Consider the following 23,341-nt stretch of genomic DNA (forward strand, 5'->3'; position numbering starts at 1 on the left):
TTCAATACGGGTCATTTTACTACTTTTTTAACCGACACTAATATAAAACATGTATAATTAAACTAATTTAGTAAAGATTGATATTATGCAATCTTAATAATTATTAAATAAACTCTAACATCTATAAATTTTTAAAAATATGAATTTTAAAAAAAAAATTTATCCCGCGGTGTACCGCGGGTCAACATCTAGTTATGACATAAAAAATTTCAAACTTAATTATGAATTTGATGAATCGTTGTTAAAGAAACCCAATAAAATTAGTCATACATGGAAAATACAAGTTAATTTTCTTATATTACAAATTATAAATTTATTTAATTTAAAAAAAAATAAAAATCTAAGATACCCAACTTAAAATCCTACCAATAAACACATCTCAAAACTAAAAACAAAATTAAAACTCTTAAACTCTACTTTTTCAAATTTAATACTAAATTAATGCTAACATACCCTAACTAAAATCCTCCCTATAATGTTGCTCTTAGATATCCTACAAAATATATACACTGGACCATAAAACTTGTAGCTAATTTTCACATTACCTACATAAATGCAGCACTTAATGTAGTTTCGGTTTTGTTAACCAACCTATCCTCTAATACAGATCTGTTGACAGAAGAAAACCAAAATGAATCACACACTTACACATATGCACACCGAAGGAGAATTTACAAATGAACTATATCATATACTATCATAGAAATATATACAAATGAACTATATACTATGATAGTAACAAAGGCAGTTTTATTCTTACGTCGTCGAGTTTAAATGGATAGTACTCAAGTCGAAAGCGACACAATAGGAGAATGTGTATCATCTAAAGGAGACAAAAATTTGTAGGTAACCTAACTGAAACAATTCAGCAGTCGATTCTAAAATTAGAGTTAGGTGGTTTAGGTCTTTTAGGTGGGTCTCTTTTAATAATTTACGCTAACAATAAGACTACGTATCTATATTGACGTCTATGTGTTTGTTTCCTTTCGATTGTAAAAACCAAAAAATAAAGAATAATGAAAGTCAACCAAAAATTATTTCAACCAGGACGAGACATATATTATAATTATAAATGATACATACAAACGTATTTTTGATCATACAATTTATGATCGTTGCTTTCTACTTTGTAGTACTTATATTTTCCATATTTAACTATATTTATAATTTATAAACTATATAAGACCGATGGCTATCTTTCAATTGCATGAGGAGAAACAAAAAACAAAGTTGCATTCGTTTAAAACTCTCAATTATTACTCACGTTGAGAGAATGTATATATATATCGAGATTAGATTAAGAACTATGATAAGATATATACAAAGTCTTTATCATAACATGTATTGCGTAAAATTATTTGTTTACAATGGATTCGTTGGCTAATCACGTTAGATGATGGTTAGGCAGTCGCTACAAGACTACAACTAGGCAGCAAAAAAAACTTGATCACCCATCGATCGTTTTTGCCCCCTCCATAATTGATTAAAGAATTGAAAATGAGCAATGCAACAAATGATTGCTTATTACAATCATTGTTTTTTTTTTGTATCATATTAATAAAAAAACCTAATTGAAATTAATATATCCATGAAAAAAGAAGAAACTCATTTTGTGTCGACGACATGCATTGGAACAACGACTTTGTGTTCTTATTTTTTTTGTTTGACTTTGATATTAGCTAGTCACGGTTTCTCACTATTAGTTTCATTATATCTCATATATCCCTAACAATTCAGAACACAAGGTTGGTTTTGAATGATATTCTCATGCTTGGATGTGAATGGAAACAAAACAAGGTTACCATGCATATCTTCAAGAAGTCATATTTATTCAACATCAGCATCAGTTATAATGTTTTTGACTTTGATTGTAGTCTCTCACGTTTATGGAAAAAACTTCTTTATCTGGTCAAATACCATTTTGGTAAAAATAATTTCACTTCACGCAATATGAAAGGATATATCAGTAAATAAAAATACTTTAAGGGTTTAAAATAGAATTTGGTCAAAGGTGAAGGATTCGTTTCCAAAGTGTTTCCCCGTAAATAATAAATAATATTTGTGTTTCCAAAAAAGGGGAGAGACCTTAATTGAAGGGGGAAGGAGAGAGTGGTGACCAGGTCTCAGAGTTGTGGTTTCGTTTTGCATTGCACGTTTCTTCTCCTTCGCTCCTCACTTTCTTCTTCTTCCTCCGCTTCTCTCTCTCTTTCTCTCCCTCTCAAGTCTCTCTTACGTTCTTCTCTCTCTCTCTCTCTCCCTTCATAACGTCGCGCCTTTCGCCATTTCAACCATTCACACAACTCTTCTTCTTCCTCCCTTTCTCTCTCTCTCAATCCGTTTTCTCTGCATAATTCTCAGGTACTCTCTCTCTCTCTCTCTATCTATGTCTTGTCTTGTCTCTTCCTGTTTACCCGATTTGTTAACCTAATTTACAGACATAATCAGTTTCTGATCAAATGTTTTGTTGAATCAATATACAAAATTGGCAATTGAAACGTTTCTGGGTTTCTTCTGATCCGTGATTTCTCAGTTGGGTTTTCATTAAAGCTTAGAAATTTCGATCAAATTCAACGACTTTACACAGACTCTTTCCTGCATTTTTGTTTCTCTGTTTTGTTTTTTGTTTGTTCTGTTCTGCGACAAACATGCTCTCTTGCCTAAGAACTTTTTTTTTTGTTCTTTCTCTTTCCAATTAACATATGAAATTATAATTAATAAATAATTGAACTTTGATCCTATTTTTTTTCATAAATGTATTGAGCTTTTTGTTCTGTCTTTTTCCTTGTTTTTTGATTCTTTCATTTTTGGTCCCACGTCCAACATATTTTATATATTTATTCTTCTTCTGTGGTATATGTTTTGACTTTGTATGCATTGCTTCTTTCACTCCAAACAGCAATGAGCTTCATGACTGCTGGCTACTGAATCTTGAATTTGTGTCTCAATATTCGAAAAAGTAAAGACTTTGAGGTAATTTAAGTTCAGATTCTTCTGAATCTCCAATGCTAAGTTTCTCTAGAGCTAGAAGTCAAGGAAGAAACACAAGACCTCTGGGAGGTTAGTCTTCAGTTTTACATATATATTTGAATCTCTGGATCATTTTAGAGATATCTATATGATCAATTCATTTACTTTGATTTTGACAAATTCAGGGATGGAATACTTAGAACCCAAAAGGAAGAGCAATGTCTTGGGCAGGATTATCTTGGTAGTTTCTCTTACAGCTTTTTGCATTATTTTGCTCAAGCATGCACCGAGTTTCACGTCTCCAACCGCGGTAACTCCACAATCCTATTTGCTAGAATCTTTTGATCGCTTTCTCTTTTTCTTAATGTCTGGAAACATTTCTCCTTGATCTGCTTCTTAAAATGCTTCTTTCAGTTGATGTTTTTGTAATTTTACTATTGTTGCTCTTCACAGTTCTCTCGCACCGAGGAAGGCGTGACTCATGTGTTAGTCACTGGTGGTGCTGGATATATCGGATCACATGCTGCGTTGAGGCTGCTAAAGGAATCATACCGTGTCACCATTGTGGTAAAGTTTCTTTCTTTGATTGTATTCAGCAATTTATTGGGGAAGTAGCCAAACTGCAATGTCTGGTTTCGTAACACTAATCATTTTGTCTCACAAACAGGACAATCTTTCTCGCGGGAATCTTGGCGCTGTCAAGGTTTTACAGGGATTGTTCCCAGAAGCTGGGAGGCTTCAATTCATTTATGCCGACTTAGGAGATGCCAAAGCTGTAATCATTTGTATCCCTAAGATTCTTTTGGGAGTTTTTTTCCTGGTATTTTCTTATGAAGTATGGGGTTTGATCATTTCAGGTCGATAAAATCTTCTCAGAGAATGCGTTTGATGCTGTTATGCATTTTGCGGCAGTAGCATATGTTGGAGAGAGCACTCAAGATCCTCTAAAGTAAAATTCTCTAGCCACTGTTTTGTACATAACATCTCTGCAAGATTGGAGTTGTTTGTCACTAATCTCATGTCGATTTTTTGTTCTGTAGGTATTACCACAATATTACATCAAACACATTAGTAGTTCTTGAAGCTGTGGCTAGACATAAAGTGAAGAAGTTGATATATTCAAGCACATGTGCCACTTATGGAGAACCTGACAAGATGCCTATTGTTGAAGTTACTCCACAGGTACTCAAAACAGTTTCAGAAAAACTCTTCTCTTTGGCATGATCATGTCTCATCAAATTTGGAAGTTATCGATCTTCAGGTCCCAATTAACCCTTATGGAAAAGCTAAGAAGATGGCTGAAGACATGATCCTGGATTTCTCTAAAAACTCTGACATGGCAGTCATGATCCTAAGGTGAAATCCACGTCTCTGATTCTGATTTGATCAACCAAACAATGTCTCATGATCTTTATTACTTCCACAGATACTTTAACGTGATCGGTTCAGACCCAGAAGGTAGACTAGGAGAAGCTCCAAAACCTGAGCTACGCGAACACGGGCGGATTTCAGGTGCTTGTTTCGATGCAGCTCGTGGCGTGATTCCAGGCCTGCAGGTAAATAAAAACACCCATCAGACTCTCCTTGCTTTCTCTTCACTCAACTCTTATAACTTGAAAAAATGGATTGAAATTCGGTTAATCTATGAATAGGTGAAAGGAACAGACTACAAAACAGGAGATGGAACCTGTGTTCGTGACTACATAGATGTTACTGACCTTGTAGATGCTCACGTTAAGGCTCTCCAGAAAGCTAAGCCTAGAAATGTCGGAATCTACAATGTAGGTACTGGAAAAGGAAGATCTGTGAAGGAGTTTGTGGAAGCTTGCAAAAAAGCAACAGGAGTAGATATCAAAGTAGATTTCTTGCCTCGAAGACCTGGAGATTACGCAGAGGTTTACAGTGATCCGGCAAAGATTCTGAGAGATCTGAATTGGTCTGCTCGTTACACTAATCTTCAAGAAAGTCTCGAGGTTGCTTGGAAGTGGCAAAAGACTCATCCCCATGGATATGCTTCTTCTTAAAGACCCAAGAAAAAAAAGAGTTTTAACTTAAAACTTTTTGCATAATTGTTTTTGAGAGATTAGCTTATAGAAAGGAATTGATTTGTTACAGAATTACAGTTCAATAAGTATTATTATGGTATAATTTGATACAAATTTATGTAAGAATTAACCAGTGACTTTATATATAAAGAGAGACAGAATTCACAACTCAATATTGAATATTCCATATTGTAACCACAACTCTTGTTAAAGGACAGTTCATAATATCACAGAATGAGAATATGAGAGCTGTGGATTTGCTTAGTGAAACCTAGTGAGTTCTTCAACTCTCTTGCACAAGTCCTCAACTTGAACATCCAAACCTTTGACTTTGAGCATGTGTAAGTCAAACACATTCAACATACAGGGATACAGAATATAGATATTTATGAGAAGCCCATTTAGCCCATTATGAAATGAAGCCCATAAAGTAAAAGATACTTGTATAAACCCTAAAAAACTCGCACTTCCCGATTCTCCCAGCCAAAAAAATCCCCCAATTTGGCCTCTCGATTTAGTTTTTTGAAACCCTAAGCTCTCGATCTGTTCGATTCGAATCTCTCCGGCGTAGTTGATTTCGTCGGCTGAAGCTCTGCTTGTAGTGAGTGTTACTGTTTAATCGGCGAAAATGTCGATGTCGAAGAGTTCGAAGATGCTTCAGTTCATCAACTTCAGGATGCGAGTGACGATCCAAGACGGAAGACAGCTCGTTGGGAAGTTCATGGCGTTCGACCGTCACATGAACCTCGTTCTCGGCGATTGCGAGGAGTTTCGCAAGCTTCCACCAGCGAAAGGGAAGAAGATCAACGAAGAGCGAGAAGATAGACGCACGCTTGGTTTGGTTTTGCTTAGAGGTGAAGAAGTGATCTCAATGACTGTTGAAGGACCACCTCCTCCTGAAGAATCTCGCGCTAAAGCTGGCTCTGCTGCTGCTGTTGCTGGTCCAGGAATCGGTCGTGCTGCTGGGCGTGGTGTACCAACTGGTCCGTTAGTTCAAGCTCAGCCTGGGCTATCTGGTCCGGTTCGTGGTGTTGGTGGACCAGCTCCTGGAATGATGCAGCCTCAGATCTCTCGTCCGCCTCAGATTATTCGACCTCCGGGACAGATGTTGCCACCGCCTCCAAATTTTGGTGGTCAAGGGCCTCCTATGGGGAGAGGTCCTCCTCCTCCTTACGGTATGAGGCCACCGCAACAGCAGTTTCCTGGACCACCTCCGCCTCAGTATGGGCAAAGACCAATGGGTCCTCCTGGTGGTATGATGAGAGGACCTCCTCCTCCTCCACCTCATGGGATGCAAGGACCGCCACCACCTCGCCCTGGAATGGCTCCTCCTCCTGGTGGGTTTGCTCCACCGCGTCCTGGCATGGCACCACCGCACAATCAGCAGCAGTGATTAGGTTAGCAGTGAATGAATATGACTCTTTGTCTCGGGCCTTTTTTACTGCTTTTTTGTCTGATGTTATCATGAGATTGTGAAGGCGTTATTAAGTTTTTTTGATTGGACTTCCTCAGGTTTACAATGTGGTGCTTTCATGTTGCCTTTCATAACTTTAGCCGCAATCTCTGATCTATCTTAGCTTGCAAAGTTTGTAGATTTGTTGAAGAGTGAGTGTTTTTGCCTTATCTTCTTGTGTTTCATTTCATTAAACCTGGTTATCATCACCTTATCTACGTATGAATATCTTTTTTCAATGTGAACATCTAACTCTAGGATTGCTTTACATTGTTAACCCAACTTAGAAACTAATTAGACCTCAGTCACCATTAGTGAAGAAGGGCATACTTGGTTATAGCCTCCATGGTCCTTGTTTATGTACTGTTTAGGTAGAAGTTCTGATGCTGATGCTGCGATCACAACTGTACATCTGCAATGTCAAAGCAAAGTTCATTCTTATTGTTTACTTTCTGTTACATTTGTTAAAATTTGATAAAATGAAATAATGAACTGGTGTGGTTAATTGAATGATAAGTAATATGCAGAAATGCTTGTTTGTAGTGCAACATTCTTGATCAGAAATTCAGAATAATCAAAACTAAGAGCACCATTACTAACCAAAGTGGTAAAAATATTGCAGATGAACACTTGCATAAGTGAGTGATGCAAAGTTAACTAACTTATCTGGTTGGCTTTAGGGTCTGGCTACAATCCATCTTGCATTACCTGGACAAGTGGTTTATATATGAGTGATCTAACCAAGATATGATAATAGCAAAAACTGATAAATTGAGTCACATTCATTACTTTCACAGTTCACATGTAGGAATATAAATTATATGACTTAAAGCATCGAGTTTTCCTTCAATAATGATGATTTATATACAAATGTTAATTTTAACAAAAAAAAATATATATATACAAATGTTAAACTAAAAAAAGAAGACTTTGGTCTTATTTACAAGAATTGTGCCGTTGAAGGAAAAAGGTAGAAAACAAAAAAAAGAAGTAGTAAAAGAGTTGAAAGGTCAAAAAGATAATAACGGTGGTGAGTGTGACCCATTAAACACTCCTAATGATGCTTCACGTTAACCCCACCCATTGCTAAATCTCAGCTTTTAATACTTTTATTACATTACATCAAATGAAACATACTATAAAGAAGGCTGCTGTTACAAACTTTAATCATATGTTAATATGCTATATATATTCTTTAATCATATGTTAAATATAATATAGTCGTTACTTGTTGTCATTATTGTTTATTTCTTGATCGGAGATTCGGATGTATAACGAATTAGATTTTTCAATTAATATCAGACTATTAGAATCAATTTTTAAATATAATGGTCAAAATCAAGGGAAAATTATACTTTACTAGTTTTACATTGCTTTATTTTTTTTTGTCATCAGTATTACATTGCTTTATTTAAAAGAAAATATGTGGAATTAAAAAAAAAACTTTAGTTAAGTCAAATATATATTAGAAAAAAAAAGAAGGAAAAATCCGACCCGACAAGGTCCAACAGCTAAATTTTGCAAAACTCTGTTTTTTTCTTCGAAAGACACTGTTGCGCTCGTCCTTTTCATTGCCTCTTCGTTCTGGGTAGCCCTGGGCACGAAGCGAATATTCGAAAAATTTGTGATATTTGTTATTTGCTTCGCTTTGACCGAATAGTTGATTTTGCTATTTGCTTCGATTCGTAAATTTACGAGTATTCGGAACTTCGAATATTCGAATATTTTTCGTAATATTTGCGAATTACTTGCTTCGCTTCGCTTCGACCCATCTAATTTTTTTTGAAACAAAAAACATATAGTACATAAATATAAAGTGCAAAATATGAAATATTAGAGGTTTTTATTTGACATATTTTCAAAATAAGAAGGAAATATAACCACCGTCCATAGAATTCTCACATTTTATTTTTAATAATGATTTTTCTAGTAAAAATTTATTTGCTTAAAAACACCATTTAGCAAAAAAAAAACCCAACGAACCAAAATATAATAATTTGAATAATAGGCTTATCAGATATATACCCAAATCTATAAATACACATATTATATATATTATATGTATTATATAATCATTTATATTTATACATATATATAAATATACGAAGCGAAGCGGATATTCGGTACTAAAAAATCAATATTTGTTATTTGCTTCGGTTTTTACGAATACTAGATTTTCATATTTGCTTCGGTTCAATATCTTATAGATATTTGAATTTTTCGAATCGAATCGAAACGAATATCGAAACGAACCGAATCTAACGAATATTTTGCCCAGGGCTAGTTCTGGGGACCCTCTGTACTAGAGTGTGTTAAGCTAAAACGTTCATATATGTATATTCACAGAATCCAAGAAACAAAATAAAATAAAAAAGCGTTTCAGATTCTCGTGAGTTTTGGGTTCTTCTTTCTGCTAAAATCATATCTATCTTGTGTACTATATACAGTATATATTAATAAGTATATATCTGAGCACACTCTTCTTTTCACCGTCTCCAACACGAAGAAATAAATAAAAGGCACTTCCTTTTTTTTCTTTTCTTTCTGCAGATTCCACTAACTCACCATGTTTGCTTAATGATTTCTTCTTCTTTTGCAGCTTTTTTTTATCCTTCTTTCTTTATCTTCTTATTTAAGCATTTGGTGTGTTTCGTGGGTTTTTAATCAGTGAGTGAGAAATGAGGAGAGTTTTCATGGTGAATTTTGGAGTTTTTCTTCTGTTCTGTTTTGGTTTTTTGTCGAACTCATTTGGACAAGATTATGATGATTCTGATGTAAACTCTACTACGGCTGTCTACATTGTTACTCTGAGACAAGCTCCTACTCTTCATCTTTTCCAACAAGAAGCACAAGTGAAAAGGCTCAAAGATATATCCAAACATGGAGACACTTCCAAGTTCACTAGACCAAAAGTCCAACCAAGGTAGTCTCATTTTGCTTTACAATCTTGAATTTTCAGGTTTTTGGTTAGTGGACTCAGTCACTAGATTAGAATGTGTTCACTTTTAGGTGCATGCATTGTATGATTCCCTTAACTGAAAGTTGATTTTGAACAGCAGTAGAAATTGGACTTTGTGTCTGAAGGTTCACTCTTTTGTTGTGTTGATCCCTTCTCTGGTGTTAATTTACCTTTTCTTGTTAAAATATAGGAACATCTCAAAATCACGTTATTGGAGATCAAGGAGATCAGCAATTGCTCAGGCTCATGACTCTTTGCTCAGAAATGCATTGAAGGGAGAGAAGTATATAAAGCTTTATAGCTTCCATTATCTCATCAATGGGTTTGCTGTGTTTGTAAGCTCACAACAGGTAATCTTGATCATACCATGTCTTTATTAGCTTATACTATGTTTGTTTCTTCTTTATAGAAAAGTTCTTTAGGTTTCGCTTATTTGGTTTTAAAAAGGCTGAGAAGCTGTCAAAGAGAACGGAGGTAGCAAACATAGTGTTGGATTTTTCTGTAAGGACGGCAACAACTTATACTCCTCAGTTCATGGGTCTACCAAAAGGTGCATGGGTTAAAGAAGGTGGATATGAAAGTGCTGGAGAAGGAATTGTCATCGGGTTTATCGACACTGGCATTGACCCAACTCACCCTAGTTTCAATGGCACTGACACTTCACAGCGTCAGTATCCCATTCCTAACCATTTCACAGGTGTTTGTGAAGTTACTCCGGATTTCCCATCGGGATCATGCAATAGGAAGCTTGTTGGAGCTCGTCATTTCGCTCAGTCAGCTATTACTAGAGGGATTTTCAATTCATCTGAGGATTATGCTTCACCTTATGATGGTGATGGCCATGGCACGTAAGTATAACTTGTTGGTAATGTTGAATCATTGTCATCTTCTTCACATTCTGCTACTAAAAATTGTAATCTTGATGAATGAAACAGGCACACAGCTTCCATTGCAGCTGGAAACCATGGTGTCTCAGCTGTAGTTTCTGGCCATAACTTTGGAAGTGCTAGTGGAATCGCTCCTCGTGCGCAGTAAGTAACTAGATATTTAACTAGATACCATCTTTATATCATTCATATTTCATTGAGTGTACTAATGGCATGTTTTGTTATGTACCAGTATTTCTGTTTACAAGGCATTGTATAAGAGTTTTGGGGGATTTGCTGCAGATGTTGTTGCTGCTATAGACCAAGTAAAGAATTTACATATTTGTTCAATTGAAAATTAGAATGTATCGATCTTTCCATGACACTTCTCAGTGGTATGAATTTTTATAGGCAGCACAAGATGGAGTTGACATATTAAGTCTATCCATAACTCCTAATCGACGTCCTCCTGGTGTAGCCACGTTCTTTAACCCGTTAGATATGGCTATGCTATCAGCTGTTAAGGCCGGTATATTTGTTGTGCAAGCTGCTGGAAACACAGGTCCTTCTCCTAAGAGCATGTCCTCCTTTAGCCCATGGATTTTCACAGTTGGTGCTGCTACTCATGACCGAGTTTATTCTAACTCGATAATCTTAGGCAACAATGTATCTATTCCAGGCATAGGACTTGCACGTAAGTCTTATCTCATCTCATTTCATCAGCTAGTTTATAATGTTTTAGCGCTGAATTACTGTTTTTTTCTTTTCTTCTTCTAGTTCCTACAGATGCAGGCAAGATGTACAAAATGATCTCTGCTCTTGATGCATTGAAGAACAAAAGTTCAGTTTTAGAGAAAGACATGTATTTATGTGAATGCCAAGACTATGAGAGCTTCAGTAAGGATCTTGTTCGTGGGAATCTCCTGATATGTAGCTACTCTATCCGCTTCGTGCTCGGGCTTTCCACTATTAAACAAGCTTTAGCTGTTGCCAAGAATCTAACTGCAAAGGGTGTTGTGTTCTATATGGACCCGTATGTTCTTGGTTTTCAGATCAATCCTACACCAATGGACATGCCCGGCATCATAATTCCATCCTCAGAAGATTCTAAGGTGAGATTATAACTGTAAAATATAACACTTAATTCTTGTAAAATAATTATCTGACAACGATATGTGATTCATATATAGGTTTTTCTCAAGTACTATAACTCTACTCTTGTAAGAGATGGAACAACCAAGGAGATTGTTAGATTTGGAGCAGTTGCAGCCATAGCAGGTGGACAAAATGCTAACTTCAGTAACAGAGCTCCCAAGATTATGTACTACTCAGCAAGAGGACCTGATCCAGAAGACAGCCTTTTTAACGATGCAGACATTTTGAAACCAAACCTTGTAGCTCCTGGAAACTCCATTTGGGGAGCTTGGAGTTCTGCTGCCACCGAATCCACTGAGTTTGAAGGTATAGAAATATCTCCAAAGCATGACATTGTTAAAGTTAAAATGACATAATTATTTATGCTTTTGTGTTCTTTCTGCTCTATTTAGGAGAGAGTTTTGCAATGATGTCTGGTACGAGCATGGCTGCCCCTCATGTAGCTGGTGTGGCTGCATTGATCAAGCAGAAATTCAGAAAGTTCAGTCCTTCAGCCATTGCATCTGCACTTTCAACAACCTCTGTTCTGTTTGACAATAAAGGCGAGGCAATAATGGCTCAGCGTGCTTATGCTAATCCTGATCAAACCTTGTCTCCTGCAACCCCATTTGATATGGGGAATGGCTTTGTGAATGCAACCGCCGCTTTGGATCCTGGCCTAATCTTTGATACTAGTGAGTTAAAAATGGCTCTTTTCCATATTTTCATATAACTAAAAGTACATCATTTTAACGGTCTCTCTCTCTCTATGCAGGCTATGAAGACTATATGTCATTTCTCTGTGGGATCAATGGATCATCTCCAGCGGTTTTTAACTACACTGGAAAGAATTGTATGCTTAGAAATGCAACAATCAGTGGATCTGACCTCAATTTGCCATCCATCACTCTCTCGAGGCTTAACAACACGCGAACTGTCCAAAGACTATTGACAAACATTGCTGGAAATGAGACCTATAATGTCGGTTTGGTTACTCCTTTTGATGTTTTGATGAAGGTATCTCCTACTCAGTTCTCTATAGCCAGTGGAGAGACACAGTTACTTAGTGTAATCCTCACAGCAAAGAAGAACAGCTCTCTTGCCAGTTTTGGGGGAATCAAGCTGTTTGGAAAAGCTGGACACGTTGTTTATATTCCGGTGTCTGTCACAGTGAAAATTGCCTTAAAACAATAAACTTGAGAACCTGGTATTACACAGAGCTTGGTAGATAAGATAAATTGTATTCATTTCATTTTCCATGTAAATGTCACATAGCATTTATATAATACATGGTACATTTTATTTTATACAATATGTAAAACTAGAGAAAAGATTCGATATTCATTAAACACAATAAGGTTCTTGTCTTCATTCATTAAGCGTTGCCTCCATCTCTGTTTCCTTTGTTTGGAGAAGAAGGCACCTTCTCAGATTCCTCTTCCTCAGCAGCAGCTCCAGAAGAAGAGGGTGTTGTAGGAACAGAAGGATTTGTAGGCTTAACCATTGGGAAAGGAGCATACTTGTGAAAAGGCCAGCCTTGGAATGGGAATCTATTCCTGAAAAAACCGGCTATTGCAGAGTTTGTTGCAGGCTCATCAATCTTGGTCATAGAGGATGATGAATCAACCTTGGGGGATCCAGAAAAACCGGCTTTCTCAGAGTTTGTTGCAGGCTCATTAATCTTGGTCATGGAGGAGGGGGATGAATCAACCTTGGGGGAATCAGAAACAAGCATGGCCGGGGAATGAACATGTTTTTTCCCAAGGTTCTTCCCTATTGTAGCTGATGGTGCTGCGAGTCTCGGGCTGCGAGAGCAGAGCACAGGTGGAGTAGTAACGAACATGAGAAAGATTAGGCAGAGATAAACTCTTGAGTTTGTCATTGTAGCTGAATTAGTATTCTGTTTTTGAACTTTTAAGCAAGAGAATGTTCTTCTTTTTTGTGTTGAAGTTGTTTTTGTTTGATGATGTTTGGATTCAATGGTGTTGTAATTTATAGAGTTGAAGTTGTAGTAGAGTCGGAAGGAATGTGATGGAAATTAACGTTGGATTGCTACTTCGTACCTAAATCTCAGTTTTGAGAATCATGCTTATTGTCATGAGCTTGACTTATGAAGTTGAACCAGAGAAGGTGAGATATAAGTTCATTTTAGTATAAAACATTATATTTTTGTTAACATAAAGTTGTCATTTTTGAACATAGAGTTTGGAATCTAACAAAGAACATAAATCTGAAAATGGTGTAATTTGAAGTCATTACATAAGTATGTTTTTTGTTTGATTGACTAAAGAATATTTTTTTGAAGTAAATTGAAAAAAAAAGAAATTAGTTTTAATTTAATTATACATCTGGAAAATAAAGTCCAACAGTTTCGGTAATACAAGTTTTAACTAAAAAAAGAGATCTTTTGCAAAATCCTTGGATCAAGAGAGTGAAGCGATTCTGAATTCGCAGATCGTTCTCCGATTTCGCTAAATCGCCGGGACCTTTACTGATATTTGAGCTCAGTCATGTCTTCGGATCCTGACAAAATGATGTCCAAGGCCGACAAAATGTATGCTTTTCTTCCTCTACTCTTCCCATTTTTGCGATTGTCTCTCTGTACGAGGTTAATGATCGGTGGAAGTAAGATTCAAATTGGATTTTAGGGCGTTTTTGGGTTGATCGAAATGATTGTGCTCTTAAGATATGAGGGCTTTCTTTTGTAACTGTGATCGAGAAACTTCTCGTGATCCATTTTTGCGTCTCGATCAAGGTTTTTTCTATTGGGGAAAGAGAAGAATCCAGGATCTCGTGTATTTTTTGGATAGTAGTAGTGTAATTTGAATTTGCTTTAAGTTCACGAACACTTGTTTTTATTAGAATCAATGAGTTCGTCCTGGTTTTTAAGTCAAAATTAGGTCTTTGAGAGTTTCGAGCTACTCTGCAAATTCCTCTGAACTCTGAATTAGTTCTCTTTTTGGTATATCCTGGAATTTGAAATGCAATTGTATTGGTTTTATGAGTTGGTAATTAGTATGCAATGTAATATTGTTCCCATTTTGACAATAATCGAGAAATCATTTTGGATTGGGTGCTTTTGAATTGGTGTTGTTTTGCCCTCACATTCCTACATTTTAGTGATCACTTTCTGTTATTAACTATGCTTTTAAGCATCTTTGGTTCTCTTCATTGGTTTTCACAGGACAAAACTCACGCTTACTAGATGGAGTGCTGATTGGAGAGGTGCTACTGAGTTGTATGAACAAGCAGGTGGGTAGCATTGTGTAGTTTCCTTTATGGTAGAATCTAAGTTTTAGATTTCTTTTTGTTCTAAAAGCTTGGAGATTATTATTATAAGCATGACAGATTCCTGCAGTGCTGGAATGAAACCTGATTTTGATATTTTCTGCTAACTCCTTTTCATCCATAAACAACAGCAAATGGGTTTAGGGCATCAAACAAATATGAGAAAGCTAAAGTGGCTCTCGAGAAAGCTTCAAAAGGACAAGAGATGCAAGCTTCGTATCCAAAGTTTTTGTTAAGAGTATAATCTGCTGCTCTTTATTTTTGTTAATATATCCACAAACCATTCTAGTTACTGTTATCCTTGATATCAAATAGTCCCTGGGATGCTGCAAAGCATATGGAGTCTGCTGCTGCCCTAGCACAGAAGCTAAGTATTTGGAATGAAGTTGCTGATTTTTATAGAAAGGCGTCTGAGCTGTATATTGAGTGTGGAAGGGCACAACCCGCATCAGATGCGCTTGGGAAGGCTGCCCGGTAATTCTATGTTGACATTTTTAAATCAAGAAATTGGCTCTGATGTCCTCCTCTATAAGTGAGTGTGGCTTCTTAAGCTTGCTCCGTTCTTGTTTGTTTTATCTTCACTAATTTATGTTTCAGTGCTTTGGAAGATGTCAAACCAGATGACGCCATCCAACTATACACTGATGCTTGTGAAATTCTTGAAGAGGATGGAAGGGACCAAATGGCCTTTGATCTATACCGTGCTTGTGCTAATGTCTACATAAAGCTCGAGAAGTAAGTTCTTGTTTTCTTAGCAATCATACGAGGTTAAAGTTTCATTGTATATGAATCTATTATCAGTTAATAGTGGTATCATGGAAAATATTAATCCCTCTATCTGATATAGTAATTGATTGGCACACGTATTAATTTGTAGGTTCACAGATGCTGCAACATTTTTCTTAAGATTGGGTGTAGCTGCTGATAAGTGTGATGCCACAAATAGCCAGTGTAAGGTATGATTATATGCGCTCCTCAACTTATAATACCATTTGGTTTCATCTATGTCTAACCTTGATGCTTTCTGCCTAGCTCAGACCAATTCTCTTGTATCTCTGAATGTTGGTGTTGCGAGTTAACTGCTTACTCCTTAATACCATTTATTTCAGGCCTATCTTAGTGCAATCATCGTGTATCTGTATGCTCATGACCTGAAGCAGGCAGAGAAATGCTACAATGACTGTTCTCAGTGAGTATACTCATCTCTCTTTTTGCAGCCACACAGTAGGACAATGACAAACGATATCTTGACCGCATATGTTACTACAAACAAGAAAACATAAACGATTTAGGAAATGTGATACAAATTGGTGTCTGAATATTTTCTTCTTTTGGGTAGGATTGATGCTTTTATGAAGAGTGATCAGAGCCGAAGTGCTAGTAGACTTCTCACAGCCTATAATGAAGGTGACATTGAAGAAATCAAGAAGGTGGCGAGCTCAAGCACTGTCTCAAATTTGGATCATTCGGTAATTCACTTAAATGATAATACTAATCCTGTCTCATTGTGTTTCTGAATTAGTGTTAGTTATTGTGACACCAGATGATTACCGAAAGTTTCAGTAAACTACTGCAATCTAATACGGAGAAGTATTTTGTCTGCAGATCATCAAGTTGGCTAGAAAGCTACCCACTGGAGATGTTACTGCAATTCAGATGAACACTAATGACGATCTGGACGAGGATGATCTCACTTAAAGTTTCTCCTCTTTGTACAGATTCAGATTTCTTCTACGCTTTATTTCTTTTCAAGCAAACAATTAAAAAAAAGACATATTATCGTTTTAGTCCTTAGTACTGTGTGAATGATTAGGCTTTGAATTCGAATTTGTGCATGTTTCCTTTCACTGAGAAACAAGCAACACTCTGAAGTCTGTTATTTTAATTTCTTAACACAGCTCGTACAGGTTTGTTAAAAAAATAATATACAGTTCAAGTTTTAATCTGCTTTTGTTTGAAAGAGTCGTAAAAGCCTTTTCATTTTCTTCAATTGAAGCTGGTAGAAAAATAAGCAAACGTAATAGAGAACGATGGTACATTGCAGATCCAATAATACAATACAATACAATCATTAATCCTAAACCCTTTTTTAAGTAAAAAGGAAAGACATGTCAACGAAGTGACACTTTTGTCTACTTTTATATTGCCTCTCTAGATTAACTGAAGCCTGAACATACAAACACAATCAACTTCAAAGGATGTTAGTGTGCTATTTGCATGCTCGTCATTAAGGACTTTTCTCCATCTTATCTACCAAAGTAGAGAGCTCTTCCTTGAGCTCCGTGTTGCGTGTCTCACCGCACAGAAGCCCATGCATCATAACTAATTCTTCAGGTGTTGCCTTCTTCAACAGTCCACGCAAAAGCCTTGTGTCCCGGTCCAAAGAGGGATCTGAAGCTGCTCCTTTCTCTGTATCATCTTTTTCTTCTTCCTTCGCTGGTTCAGCACCAAACAGTTTCACTGCCTTTTGGTTCCAGTACTCCTCCAATTGATGCTTTGGATCAAGAGCCTCAACCACCTATCCACAATGTCAACTTTCAGTCCAGAACGTTTGCAGAGAAAATGAAAGAAAATATGCATATTACATAAAAACAAGCAAGATGCTCAAGAGGACTAAAACAGAAGATGAGCTTCTCATCTAACCACATGAAAAGGAAAGATTCAGAACAACATAGTTTAATGGCTATGTATGATAAATTAAATGTTACCTTAATTATGTGTTCGGAGTTAAACCCAAACATTGCATGCCCATTTATATAGTCCAAAGATTGTAAAGAGGTCAAAGAGCTCACTGGTTGATCACATCTTTTGATAATTTCGAGTTTGAGTCTTTGTGTCACCATTTGCCAGCACTTCTCAGCAGATACATTCGAGAAATTCTCAGTGGGGTAATCTTCTACTGAGACCTGGAAACAATACTGAGGGATCAGTAACTTAACACCTTTGTTATGAATAATAAACAAATTTCGGTTCTATTCTCGAAGCCACTACATAATTAGTGTACCCTGAACAGTGGACCAAGAAGCCCTGCATCCAGAACCTCTGAGATGTAGTTGGTAAGTTTTGTTGGGTCAAGCACGCTTAAGAACTTAATACGGCTCTTGAACCCTGTAACATTATCAAAAGCAAGAGACTTAGAAGGCATAAACGATGCTAAAGTACAAAGCTCATACAAAATCCTCAATTCAATCTCACCTTTTGGGTATATGGCTTGTTTATTGCACCACAGCTTTTTAACAACGAGAGATCCAGAGTTCAAGAGCTCAACAGAGTGACTTAGCCTATTGGTTGCAGCGTCATGATCTTTCCCTTCTGAACAATCATCTACTTTCTTCGCCAGCTCACTACACCCTACATCTGTAACTGAATGTGGGTTTTGAGATTCCACCGAAATCTTCTCATCGTCACAATTACCTCCCTCACAAAGGTTTACATCTCGATCACCATCTTGTTTCAACTGAACTTCCTTGTTTGTGGTTAGATCACTTTGTAAATGCTCGGACACTAACTGAAGGTTGTTTTGTTCTCGCTGTTGTACTTTTGATGAACCACGGTTCTTTGAACATGAGGCAGCCTTGAGGTAAGAATATTCTCTTACTCTCGGATGATGTGAAGGATACTGGTCACGACATTTACTTGCCCATTCGTCTATGGCATCTGGATCCCCTTCTAGAGCTCTGACCAATGACCGTAACTCATCCAAGGTGTGGCGAATTAGGACAAATCTCTCCTTACTTTCACATGAACACAGATCCTTGGCGTGGGTAAGACATGCAAATCGGTTGGGCGAACACTTGCAGCTTGAAGCAGACATATGCAAGTCATAGAAGCACAAGAAGCACTCCCGTTCTCTCTTAATGTCAAAATCACCCTCCATCTTTAGCACGCTAAAACCATCTTGAATGTGGTTTAGTCTTTCTTCTTCCATCTGCACCCGCTTCTGCAAACTCCAGCTATGTTAGTCCCACTGATGATATTTGATTCAATCAGGTGTACAATCAGGTGTACTAGTACACAATTACTTCAGAAGATAATTGTCAATCTATGAAATGCAACATATGTCTGCATTTTTGAGTATATATTTGTACATACATGCATATGTAAGCACACAAAAAAGAACAGATAATCAGAATCACCTTGACTGCCTTCGTAAGCAATCCATCCTCACTACAAACCCTTTTCCATCTCGCAATCACAGGAGTTTTCTTCTTTGAAAGTGAAAGCTCCCAGAGGGAATAAACAGCTTCTTGAGCTGCTCCAAGAAGCAGCTTGTCATGTGACAATGAACTCTTTCGCCGCTGCTTGCTATAGCCTTCCACTGCATTTTGTCCATGAATCAGCCAATCAACTGGTGCAACATTTACTGCTTCCGCACAGTTAAAACCACAATTAAACCCAGAATGATAGGCCTTAGGGAAGGTTAGGATGAATTCTCCACTGCGCTGGACAGCTCGGTAGACAGGTACTCCCTCCTCTTTTAAGATTCTTGGAGATAACTGAGTGACCTGATAAACAAAAAACAACGAAACAAGAGGTGCAGAATGAGATACGTATTATCTTAACCAAAAGCCAGCTCTGCCATATCATCCCAAAAATTACACTTGTGAAGAGTTTAATTAATCAGCAAAGCTTGAATTAAAAAAGAATTGGGGGAAAATTCTCACCAGTTGATGTAGTAAGTCAGGCTGTTCTTCAAACAAATCTGGAAGATGTTTTTTCATTGCGTTTTCAAAGGAAGCGTAATGGTTTCCGGGGATTCCATACCAAACTTTTGGATCACCCGTGTGTAAGTAGTTCAAGGAATAGAGGTGATGATCTTCAACATGCTGTTTCAAACAAAGTAAGTGGGCAAATTGCAGATGGTTAGTACATAGCTCCCATAATTTTAGTCCCAAATGCGTTACCTCCTGTACGTAATATGATTTTGATTTACCAATAAAACAGGTCTTTATACAACTCTTTCATTAGCTTTGTTTTTCCAAATAACAAAAATTTCCAGGAAATATCCAAAGATTTTATATACTACTCAATAAATTACCAAGAGTCTTACCCAACAAAAAGTTGAAAAGCACATTCCAACGTAAAGCCATGGTACAATGACTCCTGAGATATCACAGCTCTCAAACGCTAGAACAGATCCGGGAAGACGGGATAGATTATTTAGGTTCCAACCAGATTTAGAGTATTGGTCTGCTTCACTTTTAGGATGCCCCGGTGAATGCTTAGGGAAACCACTTCCAAATTTCTTTGTTTCCAAGTCAGCTCCATAGTACACCTGTCATAGGCCCAGAAACAACAGTAACGAGTTAGAAGAATTTATGCAAAAGAAAATGGTGAAACCAAGAAAGACAGAAATAAATAGTACACATGTTATCATACAGCTGCCAGTACATACCTCTACTTCATCAGTTGCTTGCTCCACTATTCGCCAATACTCACCTTCGATGTCTTTAACCTTAGGTTTAAATTTTTTAATTTCAGACGCTCTGGAACTAGACTGATCATGTGTCTCAAAATAACAGTCCTTAAAGTATTCATCATACTTCTGAAATTCTTCCAGGGTAAAATCTGGCCCAGTCTGAAAACCAAATTTGCCTTCGTTCTCACTAGAGGAAGAAGTATCACAGCCTGAATCTCTTCTTCTTCTTGTGTATCCAGTTTTGACTCTTCTCCGTTTCCTCTTCTTGCTTTTGGTAGATTTTTTAATCGGTTCTCTATTCTGAAGCAAGTCAATCAGCTGAATTCGGGTGGGAAATTTAGATTTCTCCCATATTTTCTTATCCTTCAGTGGGCAGGGAGGCCTCCATGCAACAGGCGGCACAATGCGACATATGCCATATGATTCAGCTTTAGAGCGCAACTTTTCTATGTAACTAAGTGGATCATCAAAATCCTAAGCATGAAGCATCAAAAAGGATTAACAACGTTTCAAACAGGTAACACTTAAACTACAAAGACAGAACCAAAACTGCAGCTAATAGTTAGAAAATACCTCATTAGTGGGATAAAATATGGGAGCGTCATCAACCATAGGCCTGCAACCTCCAAATGGATTCCACCTAGCAGTTATCTCAAATACGCAACAAACCAATATCATTCAGAAATTAGATTTTCTTGGACAAATCAGATAGGTAACAAAACAAGTACATGATTCTGAATGCAATGAAGTCTAGTTTGATCAAAAACTTGGTTCTCTTCCTTCAAAAATCACATATTTGCTAGAATTTATGAACTAGAAACCCCAATTAACTAGAAACAGGTACACAAGTCATATTTGCTTACTTTGGGACTAGGAGGAGGACTTGAGTCAGGTTCAGGGCTACTCTCCCTTTTAACCGATTGATTCTCTGAATCTTCCTGTAACAAAAAGAAATAAACACAATTCCACATTCAGAAACTGCAACAGTGCTACAAAGTGAGGGAATTGAATCATGCAAACTAGAGGTTTACAAAGTGAAGAGATGAAGGGAAAAACCAAAACACAAGCAAAATCAAAGGGATAAGAAGAAGAGAACCTCCATAGCCACAGACTCTGCTAGAGATGCAAGCTGATCCATTTCAGAGAGAGATTAGGTTTCACGAAACCCGATACTTGTAAACCCGCGTGAGTGAGTGACCTAAGAAGATCTGTAACTCTTACTTGAAATGCAGTGTGCCCGTTTCAAAACCCTAAAAAAAAAACCCAGAAAGCATAAAAGAGATGGTCTGAAGTAGAAGAAGAACCTGTAATAATAACTCAGTTGAGAACTACTTATAAATAAAATAAAAATATACTCTACGAGCCAAAGAATAGATATAACTTCACGAAGGGGCATTCATTCATTCACTCTCACGAGATTTGGAGATTTGCAACATTTCATGAAAATCCTTTCGTTAAGTTATCTTTGACAAACATTATTAAAAAATATTTTGACCAAACAAAAAAAAAAATCTTAGGTTAAATATCTCAATTGGGTTTTTTTTCTTTTTTCAATTCCTTTTACAAAAATGATGATAGGCAGATGTCACAAAAAAAAAAGAGTACAAAACGAAATTAATTACGAAGAACAAACATTTACTGGTGGAAACATTATTGTATTTGTGTATCACATTTTATCGTTTTATTATCTTCAATGTATATTGTTTACGTAATAGTTTAAAATATATATTTCTTTCTGTTTTTTTGTCAAAGAAATATATAATTTTTATGATTTTGTATTATCAATTTAAAATTATAATAAAATTTATCTAAGATTCCGATTTTTGTTTTTAAATAGTAACATATTAACTTAGAGAAAACTTTGTAACGAAATATTTAAAAGATTTGGTTAACTATATGTTTTTATTTTTTTCAATATACCAAGAGTTATATGTCTTTCTCATTGTTCAATATGCATTACTTTGTTAAAAAATGTAAAATTCATAAATAAAAAGATTAGAGAGATGAAAACTCATATAAATATGAAAGTGATAGAACAGAGGAGTGCGCATTAGATAATGTGTGACTTGAGAGACAAAACATAAAGTAAAGACACAACAGCAACATCTATAACACAAACACACACACGCGCGTGTACATATCGCTGAATTTGGTCTGCGATGGTTTAGGGGACGTCGGTGGCGGTGGCAGAGGGGGCCGTGGAGGAGAATTTGTTAGAATTGAATAAGAGACGGGAAATGGAGACGGCGGAGACTAGCAGCATAAGAATCACTCCGGCGAAGGCAGCTATGATTGCTCCAGCGCCGTGATCACAGTAAGTGGCAAACCTGTCGCAGACTTTGTTCCACTTGGCGTGTTTGTTTCCGTTCTTCCCCACCTCCGCTACGAACACTGCCGCGTTTGCAGCCGCAGATACTAGAGTTGCGTTTAGCTTTTCCAAAACGTTTTTAACGATATAACCAAGTCAACACGTACGTATATACTGAAGTATTTAAAACAGAACAGAGCTAATTTCATTTCAAATACATAATTTGGAAATAAGTATGTATGTATATGGTTATTTTTACCATGTCGAGAATGGCGATGGAGAGGAGATGGAGACCTTTTTGCTCCAGTTTCGGGATGAAAATCTGAAGAGCAATCATCAACAAGTTGTGGAAGCTCACCATTACATTAGCTATAACAAAGAACCTGTAATACCATTTTTCACCAAGAATCAGTGCTAATAACTTCAAAACATTTTGCTTTCAATTTGAGTTCTTATTTGGGTTTTTATTGGCTTACACGAAAGCCGGTGTGTGCTGAAACTTAGCGGTTATAGTGGCTTTAATAGGAAGAGTACCAATGGTGGCCACAACCAAGGTCTTTGTCTCTTTGTTCAGTGACATTACAATGGCTGCAGCTAAAGTAGCCATGAATGCAAATATTCTCAGCCCCAGGAGTACTTTCCAGCTCTTTGTGGTCCCACCAGCCACAACAATCTTCCCTCCAGCCATCGTTGATGCAGTGAGTGATTAAGAGAAAGTGATGAATCTCTGTTGTCAGTGTGAAAGAGTAAATTATATAGAAAGAGCTTGTGTTGGGCCTTGTTGTGAGGTTTTGTCTGATCGTCTAATTTTTATGTTCGTGGAGGGTACTAATTAGGTTTAGGTTGTTGAGACAAGATTACTGCAAAATTGATTTCCAGATTTCAAGACTTGCTCTAAGACA

At 36.8% G+C, this 23,341-nt stretch overlaps 8 protein-coding genes across 8 annotated transcripts; 5 read left to right on the forward strand and 3 right to left on the reverse strand.

Moving 5' to 3' along the window:
* The first annotated feature begins 1,367 nt into the window (after positions 1–1,367).
* Positions 1,368–2,351, forward strand: LOC111829314. The gene is given in 5 exon segments (XM_023778054.1): positions 1,368–1,388; positions 2,077–2,161; positions 2,164–2,196; positions 2,199–2,293; positions 2,295–2,351. Coding segments are annotated over 5 exon segments (291 nt in total).
* On the forward strand, positions 2,077–5,185 carry LOC17878399 (probable UDP-arabinose 4-epimerase 3). The gene is made up of 10 exons (XM_006283776.2): positions 2,077–2,358; positions 2,897–3,057; positions 3,153–3,277; positions 3,421–3,534; positions 3,635–3,742; positions 3,825–3,916; positions 4,008–4,149; positions 4,229–4,323; positions 4,394–4,523; positions 4,620–5,185. The coding sequence occupies exons 2-10, from the start codon at positions 3,003–3,005 to the stop codon at positions 4,989–4,991; spliced, it is 1,233 nt and encodes a 410-aa protein (XP_006283838.1). The 5' UTR covers positions 2,077–2,358; positions 2,897–3,002; the 3' UTR covers positions 4,992–5,185.
* Positions 5,186–5,496: 311 nt separating this feature from the next.
* On the forward strand, positions 5,497–6,710 carry LOC17879168 (small nuclear ribonucleoprotein-associated protein B'). Its single transcript, XM_006284329.2, has 2 exons — positions 5,497–6,409; positions 6,525–6,710. Exon 1 carries the CDS (start codon positions 5,641–5,643, stop codon positions 6,403–6,405), a length of 765 nt encoding a protein of 254 aa, XP_006284391.1. The 5' UTR covers positions 5,497–5,640; the 3' UTR covers positions 6,406–6,409; positions 6,525–6,710.
* A 2,155-nt stretch (positions 6,711–8,865) lies between these two features.
* LOC17879142 (subtilisin-like protease SBT2.2) lies at positions 8,866–12,795 on the forward strand. Its single transcript, XM_006283041.2, has 10 exons — positions 8,866–9,388; positions 9,615–9,774; positions 9,872–10,272; positions 10,360–10,455; positions 10,544–10,616; positions 10,702–10,984; positions 11,068–11,402; positions 11,481–11,751; positions 11,838–12,119; positions 12,200–12,795. Exons 1-10 carry the CDS (start codon positions 9,144–9,146, stop codon positions 12,616–12,618), a joined length of 2,565 nt encoding a protein of 854 aa, XP_006283103.1. The 5' UTR covers positions 8,866–9,143; the 3' UTR covers positions 12,619–12,795.
* Positions 12,796–12,799: 4 nt separating this feature from the next.
* LOC17880444 lies at positions 12,800–13,475 on the reverse strand. Its single transcript, XM_023779435.1, has 2 exons — positions 13,197–13,475; positions 12,800–12,980 (listed from the first exon to the last, which is right to left on the reverse strand). Exons 1-2 carry the CDS (start codon positions 13,304–13,306, stop codon positions 12,800–12,802), a joined length of 291 nt encoding a protein of 96 aa, XP_023635203.1. The 5' UTR covers positions 13,307–13,475.
* A 334-nt stretch (positions 13,476–13,809) lies between these two features.
* On the forward strand, positions 13,810–16,655 carry LOC17878886 (gamma-soluble NSF attachment protein). The gene is made up of 9 exons (XM_006284169.2): positions 13,810–13,978; positions 14,609–14,676; positions 14,844–14,928; positions 15,028–15,186; positions 15,310–15,447; positions 15,590–15,668; positions 15,822–15,901; positions 16,052–16,181; positions 16,318–16,655. The coding sequence occupies exons 1-9, from the start codon at positions 13,935–13,937 to the stop codon at positions 16,408–16,410; spliced, it is 876 nt and encodes a 291-aa protein (XP_006284231.1). The 5' UTR covers positions 13,810–13,934; the 3' UTR covers positions 16,411–16,655.
* A 57-nt stretch (positions 16,656–16,712) lies between these two features.
* LOC17877425 (probable lysine-specific demethylase JMJ14) lies at positions 16,713–21,580 on the reverse strand. Its single transcript, XM_006285957.2, has 12 exons — positions 21,513–21,580; positions 21,228–21,381; positions 20,995–21,069; positions 20,705–20,782; positions 20,108–20,605; positions 19,763–19,987; positions 19,377–19,538; positions 18,849–19,217; positions 17,908–18,652; positions 17,717–17,820; positions 17,421–17,618; positions 16,713–17,230 (listed from the first exon to the last, which is right to left on the reverse strand). The coding sequence occupies exons 2-12, from the start codon at positions 21,267–21,269 to the stop codon at positions 16,940–16,942; spliced, it is 2,787 nt and encodes a 928-aa protein (XP_006286019.2). The 5' UTR covers positions 21,270–21,381; positions 21,513–21,580; the 3' UTR covers positions 16,713–16,939.
* Positions 21,581–22,122: 542 nt separating this feature from the next.
* On the reverse strand, positions 22,123–23,327 carry LOC17878510 (CASP-like protein 1B2). Its single transcript, XM_006285132.2, has 3 exons — positions 22,916–23,327; positions 22,699–22,822; positions 22,123–22,562 (listed from the first exon to the last, which is right to left on the reverse strand). Exons 1-3 carry the CDS (start codon positions 23,125–23,127, stop codon positions 22,296–22,298), a joined length of 603 nt encoding a protein of 200 aa, XP_006285194.1. The 5' UTR covers positions 23,128–23,327; the 3' UTR covers positions 22,123–22,295.
* Positions 23,328–23,341: the final 14 nt, after the last annotated feature.

This window comes from Capsella rubella, unplaced genomic scaffold (assembly GCF_000375325.1).
Source record: "Capsella rubella cultivar Monte Gargano unplaced genomic scaffold, Caprub1_0 scaffold_7, whole genome shotgun sequence".
NCBI lineage: Eukaryota > Viridiplantae > Streptophyta > Magnoliopsida > Brassicales > Brassicaceae > Capsella > Capsella rubella.